General features: G+C 37.9%; 1 protein-coding gene across 1 annotated transcript in view; it reads left to right on the forward strand.

The window, feature by feature from the left end:
* The first annotated feature begins 5,222 nt into the window (after window positions 1-5,222).
* Window positions 5,223-20,742, forward strand: part of SAD2 (ARM repeat superfamily protein) — a 43,931-nt gene continuing 28,411 nt past the window's right edge. Inside the window, exons 1-9 of the mRNA XM_006850216.4 lie at window positions 5,223-5,694; window positions 7,369-7,504; window positions 7,594-7,681; window positions 8,417-8,572; window positions 8,928-9,090; window positions 9,225-9,409; window positions 9,493-9,666; window positions 20,310-20,455; window positions 20,591-20,714. Coding sequence (XP_006850279.1) covers window positions 5,605-5,694; window positions 7,369-7,504; window positions 7,594-7,681; window positions 8,417-8,572; window positions 8,928-9,090; window positions 9,225-9,409; window positions 9,493-9,666; window positions 20,310-20,455; window positions 20,591-20,714 — 1,262 coding nt within the window. The 5' untranslated portion in view covers window positions 5,223-5,604. The remainder of the gene's footprint in view (window positions 5,695-7,368; window positions 7,505-7,593; window positions 7,682-8,416; window positions 8,573-8,927; window positions 9,091-9,224; window positions 9,410-9,492; window positions 9,667-20,309; window positions 20,456-20,590; window positions 20,715-20,742) is intronic.

The following is a 20,742-nucleotide window of genomic DNA, read 5'->3' on the forward strand; positions in this document are numbered from 1 at the left end:
ACTACTACATAGAGGGTCTCTACAACTTCTATTCATTTCTGTCGTTCCTTCCCATCATTATATCAATATCGCAACCAATGAGGTCGGCCAATTTAACATCTTGATAATACCGATCCGATGGTTGACGAAAATCACATATATCGATAGTTGTCCGGTCGTACAGGAATAATAAGATTCCCGAGGGAAATGCACCTAAGATCAAATATTTCGAGCCGGCTTCCGTGGAAAATTTAAACTCTCTTTTTGATGCTACGATCACATAAAAACATAATCATTGAGGCTCAATAGCTAAATACATGGAAATTAAATCCTGAGCCGGGATCGTAAAGAGCGTACTGTGAGTAGGAAGTGGAATTGATACAATGAATTTAGAAGCATCAAACCTCTCTTGTCCGAAAGAATCGAAACACATAGAAATAGTACCAGCCGTACTTAAGAATGGAAGAATTTGACAGAAATATGTCAAATTGTCCCTCCTAAAAGGATTATTCCGAAAAAAATGGGCAAGAGTTAGGAGAGGTGTGCCAACGGTGAGCAGAAGCATGGTTATTAGATACCGAAGGAACCCCAGCCAGGACCACATGTGCAAGTTTCCCTGCATGTGGCTCGTCCGTGATAACTTCTTCGGATTTGCATGAACTAATGGACCGATCACAAAGTGGGATGCTCCCTCTCGCATGAGCGAACCTTTTTGTAACTGGTGAGAAATGGGTGCCACTACCCCAGCCCAGATCCTGCCAGTCTTTCTCATGTCCCTTCCAAAAGAGTGAGAGAGACCCCTACTATTTTTTAATTGATTTTTGTGAGAAAGATTGCCGCAAAGAGAGAAGCAGAAAAGTCCCTTAGTGGGGAGGAGAGAGAGTGTATGAGTGAATGAGTGAGAGAGACCCTTGCTACTTTTTATTAATTGATTTTTGTGAGAGAGACTGATGCAAAGAGAGAAAGAGAAATCCCCTGACAGGGAGAAGAGAGAGACAAACTCCATGACAAGGGGAGACACAAAGAAGCCACCTCGAGGGGAGAGAGAGAGCGAGCTAGAGAGCATACCTTTCGAGTGGTTGGATCATTGGGGAGAGAGAGACCGATAAGAGAGAGATAGAGAGAGGGTGGGGTGTGGGAGACAGAACTAGGGCAAATGGGGGCAAGGGGTTTATTAATAGCGAGAGATAGAGAGATAAAGAGAGAGGGTGGGTGTGGGCAGTTTTAAGAGAGAGAGAATAACGTACCACATTAAATAGGAGGCGAGGGTACTAACAATGTACAATAGGCATTAAATGGGGAAAATTTTGAAACAAGTTGATCCATCTATGTAAAAAGTCATGTACGATCAGGCTGTTGGGTGTGCCCATGTTCTATAAGCCCATGGAGTATTGGATCTTATATATATATATATATGTATGTGTGTGTGTGTGTGTATCTGTGTGTGTGTATGTGTGTATATCGATGTCTCGATTTTGTATCGGTTTTTTGGGTTGGCATACTAGATACTCACTTCTTGTATTAAATACGACACGTGTTGGCGTCCATAATAGAATGGGGTAATGAGGAAGGGGATAAGTTAAACCATGGGTTGGGCCACTTGCAAGGTTATTGGGGGAGAGAAGTAGCTTGTGTAAAATCTGTTAGGAAGGCAAAGTTATTGGGTTAAATGAGGTTTGGATTTGAGGAAGGGATTTAAAAAAGGAGGACTACAACGCATGGGGTTTGATAAAAAGTGGTGGGGAAAGGTTAGAAGATGTGGGTTAGTTCATGGTAGCAGAATCCTGGTCAGTGTAAGAGGCTTGAGCAAGCGTTGCTTCCTACTTATTTCGAGTTTGTTCTTAGTCTTGAAAGAACCTAACGAGCTTTCGTAGAAGTTTATGATGAAGTTCTTGTGAACTTGCATCACGTGGCTCAACCAGGCTCCAGTCACTCTTTCCAAAGCAATGGCTCAGTTGTGGAATAGTTGAATGACTGAGTGGCTTTGGCCCATGCATCTTGGAGGGAGAGGAGGCAATCCATGCATAACCCACAACTCAAACTTCAATGAGGAAGTTTTTGTCATGGTGATTTTCCTGGATTACTTATATTGGAGTGACCCCTTGGTATTTCCAATGTCTTCGATCCTTGCTAGTTGGCTCGAGGGTTTGTCTAATCCATATAGATGTGATCATGAGCATTGTATTGACCATCAAGTGAATGCTTACATGTAGTTATGACTAGCTAAACTATTTCCGCTTTATATCATTGATCTTAGAGTACGATCTTAGGAGAAATATCCCAAGGGGATTTGAGAAAAGGTTCTTAGGGCATGAGGATGATAAGCCGCCATAAGTAGCAAGGCAGTATTAGAGCATGAGGATGTCAATCTTACGCGCTAAGAAATTGAATTTGAAAAAATGTTTATGAAATACAAAATGTCAAATATTGATGGTTGTTGGGGTCACATTGTTGGGGTTATGTGGCCATTTAAATACATTATGAGAGCATGTAAAATTATGACTATCATGATGTGATAGCTCCAATGGGAGCGTGGTCCGGATTGACTATGTGGTGTGGTCTGGATGGACTCTGTGGCGTGGTCTAGATGGACTCTGTAGCATGGTCCAGGGTGGACTAAGAGGCAATAGAAATGCCAAAACTCACTTGAGCTTTAACTAGTTATTGCGTAAGGTGGTGTCTAAAACTCATAGCCTTGGGCATTTGAGTACAACCGATAAGAGTTTCGATGTGGAGTTATCCTTTTATGAGGTCGGAGTTGGGCAAGGGGACATAATGTGACCCATGTGTGTGATGGTTGGTTGGAGATGAAAATGGCCAAAATCCTCATCATTACCATCACATATCATGTACACTACATACATGTCGGAGAAGCGGCCTTTGGACAAGGCTGTGTGTTATACATATGTGCCAGAGAGATGACTCCCTACAACAGTGGACTATGTTGGAAGGACCCATGAAGTATAATGTTGGAATGGGGCCTAGACTTATCTTTAGGGAGGGACATATAACCATGGACTAGGATTGTGTCTCCTTCATTTATTGGCTTATTTTAATAGTTCAATCATGAACCCTTGTGAAAGGCTGTAGGTCATGAGAACTATTTGGTCAGTTTGAGAAGGTGTAGTGATATGTGGTTTCTAGAATGGATCAAGTCCTTAGTATACTTGTTATATTTCTAACTTTATAAATCCAATTCCTATGAAATCTTATTGAGTATGTTTAAGTATGTTTTAACTATATTTTAAATAACCAAAATAAATTTTTAGACCTCTGGGTATTTTATATTATTTGAAAAATAATTTTTAAATAAGGAAAAATTAATTTTCAAGATTCATTTTAATCATAGAGGGAACTAAAATATTTAATGGCTTTATAAAATTTATTTTAATATCCTAAAATGTTGTTTATTATGTTGGTGTCCCATTGGTATCTTTTGGGTCCACGACATGTGGGGGCATCCACAAGGGCCTCACATGAGTGGGGCGCCCACTTTTCTATTTTGGTGGCTTGTAGAAGAAGCCATGCACTTTGTTTTCTATTTTGGTGGCTTGTAGAAGAAGCCATGCACTTTGTTTGAAATGTATGGAAAGTGTTTTGCAGAGATTTTGATTGATTTAAAATGTGAAAGTGTAAGATAATAATTGAAATTGATTTGCATAAAGATAGTATTTTCTCTACCACAATATTTGATGGAAATAAATTTATGGAAATTGAAGGATAACAATTTCACCTCATTTCTTTTAGTTGTGATGGTTGATCTAAGTAATAAATAGATGAGATCTCTTCACCCGACAAGTCTCCAAGATCAAAGGCCAAGATTGAGTCTAATAATGATGATAAAATCCTAGCTCTAAAACCCTACCATTTATGTTATATATACTCTCTATGAGAAGCCTTATTTTATACACTTTAATTTCATGTCTCTCTTGCTGAACCATAGAGTTGGCACGCCCCTCTCTAATCTCTCTCTCTAATTTAGGGTTTGGGAAGAAAAATAAAGCATAAGGGAGTCGCACAAGAGGTGGTACACGATAGCCCATATGGTTTGAGTTATGCTAATGTATTGGGCCGTGGTCTAGCCTTTTCCCATGTCATGCTCTTTAGTGGTTTTCCCTAGGCTTCCCAAAGTTTTGAGACAAGTTTGGACCTAGATCTCATATGTAATGGTGGAGGAGACCCGATATGGGGTGTCTTAAGTCATTGGGAATAACTTGAGGCAATGTATGTAGTATTGTTTTATTTCATGCTTTCTTGGTTTTATTCCAAGCATTATGTGATTTATCAGATTCATGTTGGGAATGCATTTTATTTTGATAGCAAGTATGTGTGAGTCATTACCATTCTTTGTGTTTTATTAATTCATATATTGTATTTAGACACTGGTAAATGATTTGGATGATGGAAAGAAAGAAAAAGAAAAAAAAGTTTAAATCGGTGTGCACTTGCCCAAGTCAATGGGCAATGGGCTAGGCTTGCCCTCACCCTAGTCTCTATAGGGTTGGCCTGAGTCCAGTTTTGCTTGAAATGATTTGAAGAGGCTTTGGCCATGTGTTGGTCTTAGCATTGTTAGGGTTTGGCTAGGCATGGCGAAATAAGATAAAAAGTACACAAGCACTTCAGATATAGAACTAGGTTGCGTGGCTTGATACTAAAGAAAAAAAAAGCAAATATGTGGGGCCATGCATAAAGAAAAAGAAAAAAAAAGAAAAAAGAGTCTAGCTGAGCTAAGCCATAATGAACTGGCCTATCGCAGCCTTGATAAAGCCACCCCGACCCTGTCGTCGGGCTGTGATGACCCTATCGTCGAGCCACATTTTATGGCTTTGGCTCTAATTTTTTTTTAAGGCCCAGCTGACCTGGTTGATGGGCCAAGATTTGCCCAACATCTGTTGAGATCACTGGTTTGCCCAAGACGTCCTGCATGCTAGTCTAAGGTAAAAGTTGACAATGGAAGCATTCTTTTTCGTTATCTGGAGGTAAACATGCAAGTAATATTGGAAATGCATGCATTAAACAATGCTTGAATCCAATCTCTCGCACTTACCAAACATAATTTAAAAAGATTAGGTCACCAAATCTCCAAATTTAACAAACAGACAAAATTTCGTACTCCTCAAAGGTCATCACCATCCATTGGGACAAAAGAACGTTGATCCTGCTCTCTCCACAGCAGTCCATCATTCCAACGATGGTGATGACCTAATCGCTGTACATTTTCCTACATCCTCGTGATACGGCATGGATTATGGATCCTCACTCGTGCGACCCTGCATCTTGGTCTTGGTTCGAGTCAACATTTGGTCACTTAAGCCCAAACCTAGGTTTAAATAGTCTTTCCCCCTGTGCCCTAAAAACCCTAGGCTTCGCTCTCTACTCTCCTGCGTTAAACTCGATGAAAGCTTTTCCTCTCTTTGTGTTTCTGCCTTAAACTCGATGAAAGCTTTCCCCTCTTTGTGTTTCCATTCATCTTCTGCTCAAAACCTTAGATTCTTCTATTGATTCATTTCAATCTATCGATTCTATTATTTCACTTCAATTGTCAGTGACATTAATTCGCAAGGGTGTTTTTGCGTTGTGATCGTTGTCCGTAGGGTTCTTTCCTTCTTCTTAAGGATTTTAGCCATGGATCTTCAGAGTCTGGTTGTTATCCTTCAAGGAGCGCTGAGCCCTAATCCTCATGAAAGAATTCAAGCAGAAGAGAGTCTCAATCAGGTTGGGTTTTGGTTCTGACTCTCTTTGGAAGTTTGATTGAGTTTCCTTATCAGGGCAATCGGGGAATGGGTTTAGGGCTCGGGAAATATGGTTATTGTTTGATGTTAAGTAAGAAGTTAAGTTCATGGGTCATGCTGGCCACGTTTTACTTTTGATTGTATTTGATTATTTTGTTTATTTCATTTTTTCCTGAGAAATGTTAACTTTTATATATATTGAGAGTATAATTTACCATAGATTTTGGATAGAAGGCATCGCATAGGCTGAAATTTGTTTCTTTTGTTATACATTTGTATTGTGACCATTTGAATCAGATTAAGGGTTTTGATTTATTCTCATGTTGTTTTTCTTAACCAATAATGTCACTTCATGTGTTTCGAGCGTTTGGATTGGTTTAGGTGGACTGAACTCTATTGCTTATATTGGATCTAAAGCAATTATCCTATAATTCTAATGTTTTTTGTATAGGAAATCGGTTTTATGTTTTTTTGAAAGTAACGGTTAAAAATAATTTTGAAATGAAGGGATGCTTTAATGTTTTGAAGGTTTTTGTTGTTTTGTCCAAACTCGGAGGGATGATGGGTTTTTTACTTGTTCAATTTCACGAAAGTTTGGGTTGTTTCACTTAAAGTAATTTGTTTTTTGATAATTGAACAAACATGCTAATGACAAAACTCGGTTTTGGAATATTTTCTTCTTATGTCAGTGCTTCTTATGTTATTTTTAAAAAATCAAAGCATGTGTTTGAAAGAATTGTTTCTGAATAATTAATATCTTATTATACGAATTTATTTTTACTGAATTTCAATGCCATTTCCATGAAAATAATTAGGTTCTTGTTGATTGAATATTTGATTGTATGCACTGGATCAAAGAAGTGATCAAAGTGAATCTGGTTTTGTCATGCTCAACTCGAGGATTAGAATGTGATACCTTTGTTTGAATGGTTTCCTTAGGTCGTATATTTTTGATTTGTAGGCATTGATGCCTGTTCTTGAATTTTTTTACCTGGCTTAGTTGTTCTGTATGCATTTCAGTGGTTGCTTAACTAATTCCCAATCCTTCTGATTCAAAACAGCTGAGGACATGGCTACAGTTTTTTGTGATTTTACATATGTTTTAAAAAATTTGACATGGATGCAACACCTGTTTTGAAACAATGGTGCATCATATCCTAATCCTACACCCTGCAGTACATGCTTCAGTTGAACAGAGCTTATCTCTCGTGCTTAACTGCTAAGGCTGAATATGCCCATGTTCGCATACACCTGGACATGCATATATGCATGTATATGCAGCTTCACAGATTGATCAGTTTGGCCACATATATTTATATCTACACACACAGACATATTTGTTACAAATAGTGCAATCTCATCATGTTATGCTGACCGTTGGTTATGGTTAATCATTCCCAACACTCAAACCTTTTTTTTTTTTTTTGGGGTGGGGGGCTTCATTTAATCTATAAATCATCACTTGATTGGTAGAATAACTCTTGCCCTTTGAATCTCAGTGTAGTAAACAATTTGTGTTCATTGATGTTGGACTTTCTTGTATACCATTTTTAGTCTAACTAGTTAGGATTTGGGAAAAGTGCAAACTTCTCTCGCATGACATTTGTCTTTTCAAAGTCAAATGGTCAAAGTACCTGATGTGTTGGTATTCTTGCAGTTTCAGTACACTCCTCAACATTTGGTGAGGTTATTACAGATTATTGTTGATGGTAGTCGTGACATATCTGTGCGTCAAGTTGCTAGTATTCATTTTAAAAATTTTGTGGGAAAAAACTGGGCGCCTAACGAGCCTGGTATGTTCATAATCTTTCTGATACTTTTATTTCTATGAATGAAAATTTATTTTAAATTGGATACCTTAAAGAGAAGGAGTTTGTTGCAGGTGATCAGCAGAAAATTTCCCAAACGGATAAGAGTATGGTCAGAGAGAATTTGCTTCCGTTTATTGCTCAAGTTCCTCCTTTGCTGAGGTATAATTTCATATGTTTGTTACATATCTAATGGTAGAAGAGTGCTCAAGACGTTTTTGGTGATGTCTTTATGGGGCTGCATTTTCATTGGCTGGGGTACTGTTAATGGTCAATGCTCTATTTTTCCTAGCCTATTTGATTGTTGGAGAACTTCTATTCTCTAGTTAAGAGTATCAGATGTGGTTTTTCTTCCCAAACCTTCTCATGGGCATGTTTTTCTTCATATATCAATAATGGCAGTTACTGCAAGTTACATGTTGAGTGATCTAGAATTTCAATTTTTTTTGTTCTCTGTTGGAACTCAGGTTTCTTTTGGTTGTGTGTACATTCAAATCACTGGTTTATCTGTTAATTCTTCATTGTAGATTTTGTCATTAGCTTCCAACATGTTTATTTCTTGTATTTCTTTCTGTATTTCACTTCTTGTTATCATCCTGAAGATCTGGTATCTCGTTACTATTGATGAGATGTTATTATGGTTGATGAAATATTGATATCTCCAAAACTGCATATTATTCGGTATGGTGGTTTTTTTCCTTTTGTTTTCTGTCTCTTCCAGTTTTGGTTTGATTTGCATTTTTATTATGGTTGATGACAACTTGATTTCTCCAAAACTGCATATTATTCTGTATGGTGTTTTTTTTCCCTTCTGTTTTCTGTCTCTTCCAGTTTTGGTTTGATTTTGATGATTATATTCTATGCATTGGATGGTTACTGTTTGATGTCTATCTACAGGGTTCAATTAGGAGAGTGCCTTAAGACAATAATTCATGCTGATTATCCTGAGCAATGGCCTAACCTCCTCCCCTGGGTGAAGCACAACTTACAGTTACAGGATCAACAAGTTTATGGAGCTTTATTTGTGTTGAGAATTCTTTCACGAAAATATGAGTAAGTATATTTTAGTGGGACTAGATTTAGGGTTCCTCTTCCAAACAAATGATCACAACAGAAAATAAAACAGACTTTACCCATCAAGGGAAAAAAAGAGACTTTTAATACCTTGCATCGTGATGTAATGTCTAATGGCATAGTCTATTTGCATTGCATTCTACTGTTTTTTGCTGTCAAATTGATGTTTTGTTTGATTTTAAGTTAAATATGGGGGAATATTTATGATTTATGCCTTGATTGTTAATGTTTTAAGTTGAAATAATTGGTCCTGATTATTGTCCTGTACTCTGATGGGGTTTCCTGGTCTTGATTACTTATCTGAGTTTCTTATCTTCACATTTCCTTTTTGAAGGTTCAAGTCTGACGAGGAGCGAACTCCTGTTTATCTAATTGTTGAAGAGACATTTCCTCCTTTGCTTATTATATTTTCCAGACTTGTTCAATACGTTAACCCTCCACTGGAAGTTGCAGACTTGCTGAAACTTATATGCAAAATATTCTGGTCATCAATATATGTATGCTTTCTATCCCTGTGTTTCTTACTGATTTTGACCATCATAAAGCTTTATCAGTTTACCATAAGAAAAGAAAACAAAAGCTGCATCGGATTCAACTCATGATTGAAATCTCTTTGGTGGGACTCTTGCAGCTTGAGATTCCTAAGCAATTGTTTGATCCCAATGTCTTTAATGCATGGATGGCACTCTTCTTGAATATATTGGAAAGGCCAGTTCCAATAGAGGGTCAGCCAACTGATCCTGAGCAGAGGAAGTCATGGGGATGGTGGAAAGTAAAGAAATGGACTGTTCACATAATGAATCGTTTGTACACACGGTAAGTGGTGGACAATGTTGTTTGTTGCATTGTTCTTAAATTGTTCTGCTAAATTAATGACTCTCTTATCACATTTTTCATAGGTTTGGTGATTTTAAGCTTTTAAAAGCAGAGAACAAGGCTTTTGCTCAAATGTTTCAGAAACATTATGCTGGTAAAATACTGGAATGCCATTTGAACTTGTTGGATGTTATTCGAAGGGGTGGATATTTACCTGATCGGGTTACGAACCTTGTTCTTCAGTATTTGAGCAGCAGGTTCGTCTTACCTTTGCATGAAGTTTCTATTGGCTGTAGTGTCTGTTTCTTAGTACACAATTTGAATGGATACTGCATTTCTGGATTATGGATTGATAACGAATTATTAGGTCGTAGGTAGTATTTTTGGATGAGATTTTCTTTTACCTTCATCTCAGATAAAACTGTACTTTTATTATTCTTCATTTAAATATTTTGTTTGTCTTTATTTTTTTTTGAGAACTATTTTGGTTGTCTTCATTTAACTGGCTTTTCTCTAATGTAACACTTTTACTAAGCTGTTGTATGTAAAGACATCTTTAGCTCTTTAGGTTTCTCATTTATCGAATTCACAAATTCCATGTGGCCTGCGTCAAAGTACCTTAGGATTATACTTGTTCATTTATTTCACTTGTCTTTAATGGGCTGGTCCTGTGTTATTTCTGCTACCTCACTCAAGATTGAGGTTTTATGGGCCCTAGTAGTCAATACTTAGGAAGTTGGTGCTTAGCTTGTTGATTTTTAGGAAATGATGGTATGCATCATTATGTGCAGTTGATATCATTATGTGCAGTTGATTCTGATTGTGATAAATTTTAGGGAGCCTTAGTGATGTATATAAATTTATAGCAAAGAAGTGTGGCAAAGAAGAAGGATTCAACCATACAAACATCCCAAAGCAATCCAACGGAGGCTTTAAAACAAGAGCGAGAACTTTTCTATGGACAAGTCCTTGAAGGGTGGACGTCTTGTATTTTCTTTCTTCAAAGAAGAATCTCAATTTTGTTCATAAAAAATAAATCTCCACCCCCCAATGGGAGGTCCACTTTATACATAAAAGAATTTATTAAAAATAAGAGAAAATAATAGCCCCCTCTTTAATAGTCCCCTCTTTTCTACTCCTATTTGACTTGAAGTTAACTTAAAATACCTCTTTTTCCTATTATTAAGTAAACGTCAGCTCTAGATCTACAAAATCTAGGAAATTTTCTCCTCTATCTAGTCCATTTATTCTCTATCCAAAGCTTCTTTCTAGGGTTCCATCTGATTTTCATCTCTCTCCTTGTTCTTTTATTCACTTCTCACCCGAAATCCGACAAAACTGGAACCTTCGTTGTTCTCCTATTTGAATAGAAGCCTGAACTTTACTTAAGTTTTATGGGACTACTTTACTTAAGTACATGATAGACTAAACGCATTTTTGCCGTGTCACCTTGTGTGGGTGACTTCGGGCTATCACATCCATGTAATCATTCTCCCCAATAATGCAATATTAACTTTCTCAAAAAAAAAAAAAAAGTTTTATGAGACTACTCTTTAAGAATTTAAATAATGAACCTAAATATTTTCCTTACTGCCTGTAAAAAATCTACAAAACTAAAAATCTTGTAATAAGTCTTAAAGCTAAAAAAATGCAATCGTTACCCTCCAATATTAATTGTCCATTTAGTTATTCTTGTATTAGACTCATGGTCAGAGAATACTCGTCTTCCAATTTTAAAGTGAAATTGCATACTCATATTTGAGTTTTAGAGTGGAATAAGATACTTATCCTCGAGTTTTGAAGTGAAATAAGGTGAATCTTGTTCTAAACTCACTGTCTTCCTCAATCCAAACATTTTACATTAAATTGGTGCTTTGCAATCAACTGATAAGCATGTAAATGTTTGAGAACACCTTGAGGTAAGTGTCATTCGATGGAGTGATCATGACATATATGCTCGACTCAGCTGGATTTGCCTTGGGTCAGCTGCATAAACGTGCTGAAATTGCCTTTTCAGTCACACAATCTTGTTGGAATTGCCTTGGTTTGGCCCAAGAACAGACCTAGGGAGCATCTTTGAGATGACCATGGGATTTGATGGCTGAACCAGCAATTTCACCTCTTGATTTTTCTTGGAGTCCATCTGTTTCTTCATCGAAGATTGAACATCCACGAAATCTTGTTCCTTATCATAGGTTGCTTTACCCATGAAATCATGCAGTGGTGATTTCAATTGAAGTTCTGATCCTTCTTGTTTTGCACCTTTGACTGGTTCTTCTTCAAAGATCAGATCACCCATGAGATCAAAGTGTTTGTCAAGGGGAATGTCAAAACCCCTTGTTGGATTGTGAATCATCTCCCAACTCAGCATCCCGTTTGCAAATGGGTTGATTAGGTCGTAGTCAATGCAGGACTTGAATTTCTGGTGCCATCTGATCTACATATCTCCATGGCTCTGGATCAATGTTCGCAAAATCGAACCAAAACGGTTAACCAGTTTTGGGGCTGGGAGCGGTTTGAACCGGAACCGGACTAACTGAGGCGTTAACCGTTTTAACTGGTCGAGTAGTTTTTTCTTTCTTTTTTTTAAAAAAAGGTAGAAAACATCCAAAAAAATTAAAAAAAAAATTGAAAAAAAATAGAAAAACTTAGATTAAGTGTATACTATTATATTATATACATTTATCTTACAAAAAAAATTGAAACAACTTTTTATATAAATTAATATTTGAATACTATGAAGATATGCAAGACAATTTAGAATTTGACATTAATTCAATTAATGAAGTTACAAAGTCCAACTAATAATGCTAGTAGTAATGAGAGCGGCGAGGGGGGTCATGATATTGTTGTGTTTCACTATCAAGATTTACAGGGCGAAAAATCTGAGTAAGGCTTGGTCAAGTCTGTAATGCCGCAGTTGTGCCCCCTCGCCAGTCAGGAATATTTCTTGTGGTACGGCCTTGGTCAAAGTCTCCTAGCCTTGTCCAGCCTTCATGCTCTCCCCCACCCTGTTCTGTGTTAGCCCCACCTTGTGGTACCCTCTTGAATATGTATATATATATATATTATATAACCTTAAAGACAATCCTCACAAAAAAAAATATCAATTTTATTTTTCATTCAATAAACCCTAAAATCCCGAAAATCCCTAAAATCCCCAAAATCAACCTCCAAGTTTTTGTTTTTGTTCTAAAATTCATTTATTTATTTTATGCAATCAATAATCTCACACAAATATTGTTTATATATATTCTCATATTCATCACAAAAAGCATATTTTTATAAATATATATATTATATAACATTAAAAACAATCTTCACAAAAAAAATATCAATTTTATTTTTCAATCAATAAACCCTAAATTCCTGAAAATCCCAAAAATCCCCAAAACCCCCAAAATTGACCTCCAAATTTTTGTTTTTGTTCTAAAATTCGTTCATTTATTTTATACAATGAATAATCTCACACAAATATTGTGTATATATATTCTCATATTCATCACAAAATATATTTTTATAAATATATATATTATATAACATTAAAAACAAGAAAACCCTAAATTCCTAAAATCGAGCTCCAAATTTTTTTTTTGCTTTTCAAAAATCGTTCTTTTATTTATTGCAATAAATAATACTAGTTAAATATTGTCTGAAAAATCCTAAAAAAGCTGCAAAATCAAGAAAAAAATTTGAAAAAATTGGATTCGGGCTTACCTTGTCTGCTTCAATCTCAAAATTGATTCAATATTGATGGGTTTATAGAAGATTTGAAGGTATAGTACAATAATTGAGCCAAAAAAAACAAAAAAAGGCAGGAAAAAGCATGAAAAAGGTGCAAAAAATGGCGGATCACGGGTTCTGCCGAAATAACGGGCACTGCTACAAATAACGACCGTTATTTTTTGTGGCGCCGTTATTTTGTTATATCGCCTGATATAACGCCAAATCGAACCGGTTTTGTCAAAAAGTCGCCGGTTCGAGGCCAAATCGGCCGGTTTTTCAGCCGATTTTTTACAAGATGATGTGTTTTTTTACTAGTATACTAAAATCGGACCTAACCGGAATCGCCACCCCACCGATAGTTAGCTATCCGGCCAGTTCTGGTTTCGACCTGCCGGTTTTTCGAACACTGCTCTGGATCATGTCAATATGGGCTTGAGTGTGCCTTCCTCCTCTACCTTATCCTCTGGCTGCAGTGGTGGATCAACAAGCTTGCTCTGATACCACTTTGATGTAGTGAAGTTTAGAGGAAAGAAGAGTATAGAGAAAGGAGGAGAATTTTTTTTTTGATAAATGTTAACTTTTGTATTACTATAAATAGTTGGAGTACAGTTTTGGGTTAATCCGAGAGTACCCTCTAGACGGGACTCTCGGTAAAAAGTAGGTCAACAGACCCTGTACAAAAAATGGCCTTATAAGGTTGCCCCAATACAATAGGTTTACAATGAGTTTACAAAAAAAGGGCTTATAAGGTTACCCTTATACAATGAGATATTCTTCTAAGTGTATCCTATGTTGTCCAGAGCAAAAAAGGAGATGGACCGATCTTCTTCATAGGCCCTAGCCCCATCCTTTGCTAGGAGAGCGGCGAACTCGTTTGACATCATCGAGGTATGCATCCATAAGATGGCCATATGCCTGCAGATGTATGCAATCTCATCTAAAATCGAAGCAAGATACCATGGAGATGTAGATCTCCCGGTTGCCCATGTTATGATGTTATACGCATCACCCTCCACTATTAGGTTTTGCCCCCAAGGTTGATTGAAACTTTTTAGGCCCCTTAGAAGGGCCATTGATTCGACACACTGGGAATCTTGGAAACCAAGATATTCGGAGTAGGTAAAAAGGATATTGCGTTGGTGATCTCTAAAGACATCACTAGCTCTTGCATGGCCGGGGTTCCCCAAAGAACACCCATCGAAGTTAAGTTTAATGGCTCCGTCAGGGGGTGGCTTCCAGTTGCGTGATCTTTTTGCCTTCTGTAGTTGGTGGAATAGTATATTATCCCCTTGACTTAGGAAAGAATTCGCAGAGATACCCTTGAAGAGGTGTCGGTTAGAAGCCCAGAAGGTTACTAAGGATGTAACCTTATGAAAGAGTGTTGGGACTTGGCTAACTTGTCCTTGGAAAATTCTGGCATTTCTTTCTGTTCAGATCACCCAAATGGTTGCTGCCACTGCAGCCTTCCATTGGGTTCTTCCAGCCTTTGGCCATTGAAATTCATAATCTGATGTTATTAGGTCCTTGACCGTCATTGGTGTTACCCAGTGGACACCAAACAGTTGTAGCAATAGACTCTGGAGGCGTGGGCTAGATTACCATGGATGAATAGGTGGGGTTTGGATTTCTCCTCACACAAACACATGATGCATCTGTTGGGGATGGGAATCCCTTTCTTTTGGAGGTGATCAACAGTAAGTGCCTTTTGAGAACCCGCTATCCAGTTGCAGGTCTGCACTTTAGGGGTGTGCTATAGTATGCCAAACCATAGAAAGAGCTGAAGGTGGGTTTAGGGGGGAAGGTGGGAGGTTAGATGAGTTTCTTGTAAAAAGAGGCCACTGAGAAGACCCCTGTAGGGGCAAGAGACCATACCAGCTGGTCCCTCCCTTGTGTAGGGATGAAAGAAAGGTGCAAAGTTGTTGACAGGGAGAAAAAGTGGTTTGTTTCTTCTTCGAAGAAGTTTCTTCTGAATGAGGGGTTCCACACTCTTCGACCTCCTTCCGACACCATTTCCTCCTCTATAGTAGAATCTCTGTTTTCTGCAATGGCGTAAAGGGATGGAAAGAGGTCCCTTAGTGGCGCGTGTCCAAGCCAGAGATCTAACCAGAAGCGCACTCTTGTTTCTTCTCTTGGATGAAGCCTGATGAATTTTTTGAACAATGCGAGGGAGGAGGTGAACGACTTCCATGCTCCTGATGCACTGCTCCAAGGTCTCCTCTCTGGCACCCAAGTGCATTCTGGAATCTTGTATTTACTGCATAGTAAACCTAAGCCTAGAGGGAATCCGCCTGAGTGGCCAGGCACTACCACCATTTCCCTAAAAGAGCCAAGTTGTGTTTTCTTAGGGGCCTGATCCCCAGCCCCCCCTGATGTTTGGGTAAGGAGACCTTATCCCAAGAGATTAAATGATATTTTGTTTTATCTGCCTATCTTGACCGAAGAAAGTTCCTCATAAGTTGGTCAAGCCGATTTGCCACTAAAGTTGGCATTTGGAAAAGAGACATAAGGTACATAGGGCATTGGCCAAGGTTGCTTTGATCAGAGTGATTCTACCTGCTTGAGAAAGATATCTCCCTTTCCACCCAGCCAAACGCCTATCAACCTTGTCTATCAAGTGAGACCAATGTCTCTTTATCGGTATTCCCAGCCCCAAAGGTAGACCCAGATAGTTTGTGGGAAGGTCCTCGACTTTGCAATCCCAATTTGGGATAAGCTCTCTGATTTGGGCATTGGCGACAACTACACCCATCATTATTCATTTTCCATATTGACCTTGAAGCCCCTTGGAAACATTTCAGATAGAGCCTCAAGTTATCAATTTCTTGAGGAGATGCATCTAGGAATACCAAAGTGTCGCCTGCGTATTGCAGGTGCAACACTATAGGGCCACGGTGAGAAGTTTTAAAACCTGTGAGGAGACCTGCCAGCTATACACGGGATAAGGATTGGCTAAAGACTTCTGCTGAGATTGCGAAAAGGAAAGGGGAGAGAGGATCCGCTTGGCGTAATCCCCTCGAGGAAGGGAAGAATCCATTTGGGGTTCCATTTAGGAGTATTGAGAAATGCGGATGAGAGTAACAACCTCTCATCCAGTTTCTCCAGCGATCACGGAATCCCATTCTTGTCATTGTCTCATCCAGTATGGACCAATCAACATGGTCATACACTTTCTCCCAGTCGATCTTAAAGATGAGACCACGCTTTTTAACCAAATTGCTTGAGTGGATACACTTGTGGGCAACTAGAGCTCCGTCCAGGATTTGCCTATCTTTAATGAAGGTCGACTGTGAAGACAAGATATTAGAGGAAAGGACCTGTTGTAATCTAGCGGCTAGCACCTTGGTCAGGATTTTATAGGAGGAGTTGAGCAAACTGATTGGGCGAAATTCCTTTAGCTCTTCTTTACCCCTTCAACCTTAGGAACCAAGGCAATAAAAGTAGCATTAATGGCTTTATGGAGTATTCCCTGGTGGAAAAATTATGTGAAGAAACTCATGAAGTCTGGGCAAAAGGTTTCCCAAAAGATTTTGAAGGAGGCAATGGGGAACCCATCTGGGCCAGGAGCTTTATCTTTGGCTAGGTCATCTAAGGCTTTCAGGAGGAGAATTCAACCACACAAACAGCAAAAACAAAAGAAAAAGAATCCAATAGAACCTTTGAAACAAGAGAGGGAAGCTTTATCTTTGGCTAGGTCATCTAAGGCTTTCAAGAGGAGAATTCAACCACACAAACAGCAAAAACAATAGAAAAAGGATCCAATAGAACCTTTGAAACAAGAGAGAGAACTATGCTATGTACCTGTCCTTCAAAGGAGCACATCTTGTACTTTCTTCAATACCTACTTTTTAGGATCTCCATCTCTAATACCTACTCTCTAGGATTCCACCTAACTGCCATCTCTTCCAAGTCTCATACGCACCTGTCACCAGAAATCCACATAACTAGGACTCCTATTTATTCTTCTATTTGATGGTAACCTAGAATTTAATTAAAAAGATTCTCCTTAAATAATGACCGTAACTATATTTTCTAACTGCCCCTAAAATCCCCATACAAAAACCTGAAAATAAGCCTCCCAAACTTTCAATCTTTAACCCCCAAGATTAAAATCCAAATGAAAACCCAAGATTGTTCATTTAGCTCCTACATCATTTGGTAAATGGAATTTGTGGCAAGTTTCTGTTATGCTTTGAGTTGTTAGTTGGTAACATAAATAGTGTGGGGTGGTACATGAGAAGCAATTGCGGTTGTTGGAAGTCACTTGCGTTTTTTTGTCCTTTTTTCTCTCTACAATTCAACAGATGGCTCCATTTTCCTTCTTGTGTTCTACATGGATCCTTTTATAATGAAACTCAAACCTTGTTTGCGGCTGTTTTGCTGTTGTGGAAGTGAGAATCCTTGGAAGTATCGGTTTTGTACTTCATTATGCTTTTATATTAGCATTGTTCTAGATAGATCTTATTCTTTCTAAATCCTTCGTACTTGTACCCCTAGTTTGTCTTACAATTAGCTTGTTCCTTCTGGTTCAATTTGATTTTTTCCATACGTATAAAACCATGGGAGTGGACTTGGGGATGATCCGTGCAAGAGGGAACGTTCCATAATTTCCACCTAAATTCAATTACCTAGGGTGGGATGAACAGATTTCTCCTTTTTTCTACAAGGTGCACACTTGTTGGCTAGAGAAAGCCTTTATTTTGCAGATGGTAGAAAAATGATTTTATCTTTTAACTCTGGCTAATAGGAAAAAAACTTCTACTGGGGGTATCTTTTTGGGGAACTAAATTAACGTTGAAACTGTCTCCATTTATGCTACGCAGTGGGTGCATGGACTTGAAAGGGAAAATATAGTCCCAAAACCTTGTTTTTCGATTTTCTTTATTCTCTTTCCCTTTGCCATGCAGATAGAGATCTTGACTAACTTGATAAGGCTTAAAAGATCTTGACTAACTTGATAAGGCTTAAAAATTCCTAGTGTCAATTGCATCTAAAAAGTTAAGGCTTACAGATTCATCTATGCCTTCATCTTCTGATTTCTTTTGTGGGTGGTTGTCAATGGATCTGTTAAGGGTTATCTCCACCTATGTTTTGTAAATCTACTCTTGTTGGTGTCTTCCACTATGAATTAAATTTATTTTTTTAATTCTTTTAGTAATTTACCAATTTTTTTCCGACTCCAGATATGTTGCTATTTCTCTTCCATTGCCATTCTGCATATCTCACCCCTCGTCCAGTTTCTTGCTAGTGATCTCTTCTTTCCATAAACTGAAGATCCATAAGTTGGCTGATGACATTTTGAGCAGGGTGACTGCCCCAGTCAGCAGCCCACCACTAGAGAATCTTCTTCTCTTATCCTGCTAACAAACCCTCTTAATGTCATTATTTAGAATGATATCTATTGCCACTTCTTCATATCACCTGCACAAAGTTTTGTTCATATAGCCCTTGGGATGCTCTCTTTAGTATCCCATTCTCTTGTAACCTTGGTCTTTTCAGATTAAGCTTTTGTTCTAACATTCACTCAAAAGAATTTTAGCATGCATCTGATCACTGCTTCTACCAAGTTTCCACTGAAAAGAATGGTCTCCACGTACTGCAAACGAAATACTCAGGGATTCCAGTATAGTACAAGGGATAGGGGTCTCCCAGTCTCTAGCCTTTTCTGTCTTGAAAAACGTTCAAGGTTAGGGGTTCCATGAAGAATTAATGAAAAGTTAATAATGGAAATGCAAGAAATAATCCATGTAATCCATACTGTACCAAATCCTGTTTCTTTGACAATTTCATGGTTGGCCATTTTTCTATAAAAAATTTTCTTCTATTCAATAGACTTCCTTGTCTTGCAGAAATAATTAGGTGCATTTGTCCCTCAGCCTTTTAAATTGAACTCATACGAAATAAAGTTTGAGATAATCACCTTTGAGCTTACTGTCTGTAATCCTTTCATCTTCCCTTCAACATTTGGAATCATAATGGTCAAAGTTAAAAAGTGCCGTGAAGCTTTACTTGGTTTGTGAAATTCATAAAGACCTCCATTGTATCTTTGCTAATGACATCCATGGCATCTATCATATTCTAGAGTAACTTCCTAGCTTTCTATCGAAAGATTTGCGTGAGTGTTTATTTATCTCATTTATCTAACGCCTTTTTTTAAAATGGAAATTATAGTTGGTTACTTTAGCTTTATCTGTATGTTCAGAGCAACCTTATTTTGAAATATTTGCTAGTCCATTTTTACATTGTGGTCCTTATGGACCATCACCTTCTCTCTCTCTCTCTCTCTCTAGTACTCGTTCTTTTCTTTCACATTGGCATGCCTCCCCTGTCATCTTTTACTTTTCTGGGCCACATAGTCCTTTTAAGTATAAAATATTTTATTTCATAAATAACCTCATTTCCTTTTAACATTTTGTGCCACTTTTTGTACTATGTGGTTTCCTCCTTTATATTCCTTATGCCTTTATCCAACATCACCAAGACTCTCTCTCTCTTTCTCTCTCTCTCTCTCTCTCTCTCTCTCTTTCCCTCTCTCTTTCTCTCTCTCTCTCCCCCTCTCTCTCTTTCTCTCTCCGTCTCTCTCTATATATATGTATATATATTGAATCTAAAGGCATTGAGCGGTGGGTTACAATATGATGGTTTTATGCTTTCTTTCTCTTACCTCTCTTTCTTCTCTTTGAGCGCAATCCGCAATTTGAACGTGGTTCGAGCTGGTAAGCTTTTTGTCGTGGTTAACTATTAGGTCCATTGACTTCTTCACTGAGTTCGAGAGCCCTTGATCTTTTATGAATACCTTCGACTCTGTGGGTTCCAGTTAAATGGGTGATTGTATCGAACACGGTGATTAGTCACCGCAGTGAGATTCTACCCACCGCGGTGAAAAATTACCGCTAGGAGAACCCCCAAAGAACCAACAAATTATATGGTAGGTGAACAAATGTGATTAGGGATAATTCTACGTCAGTTTATGGTATATATTAAGTCTTCATGCTGGTTTTAGAATTTTTTTTTTTATCAATTTCTTAAATTACATACAAAAGGAATTCTATTTGAGTGGTTTCATGTACTGCAACTGACATGGGAGCTGTGTCGGCATTCTTGTTAGATCTGTAAGAATAAATTGGATTATCATGTTGTTCTTGGCAATTTATTTTTTCTATGATATTGATTGCAGCATCTCCAAGAATAATACATACCAGTTGCTTCAGCCTCGATTGGACATTGTCCTTTTTGAGATAATTTTTCCATTGATGTGCTTCAATGACGATGATGATAAGTTGTGGCACGAAGACCCTCATGAGTACATTAGAAAAGGTTATGGTGAGTTTTATAATAACAACTTTCATTATTTTGTTGATTACGACACTGTGATATATTTGTGCTGAACGGGTCTCTCCTTTTGCTTTGAACCTCCTTTTTTAGCACAATGGTATGATCCGTTTTGCTTTGGTGCAGATATAATTGAAGATTTATATAGTCCTCGCACTGCATCAATGGATTTTGTGAGTGAATTGGTGAGGAAACGTGGAAAGGAAACCCTTCAGAGGTTTCTTCTTTTTATAGTGGATGTTTTCAGGAGGTAAATTAGTTAATCTCTAATTGGTAAT

This window comes from Amborella trichopoda, chromosome 6 (genome assembly GCF_054954075.1).
Source record: "Amborella trichopoda isolate Santa Cruz 75 chromosome 6, AtrichopodaSantaCruz75HAP2 v2.0, whole genome shotgun sequence".
Classification (NCBI taxonomy): domain Eukaryota; kingdom Viridiplantae; phylum Streptophyta; class Magnoliopsida; order Amborellales; family Amborellaceae; genus Amborella; species Amborella trichopoda.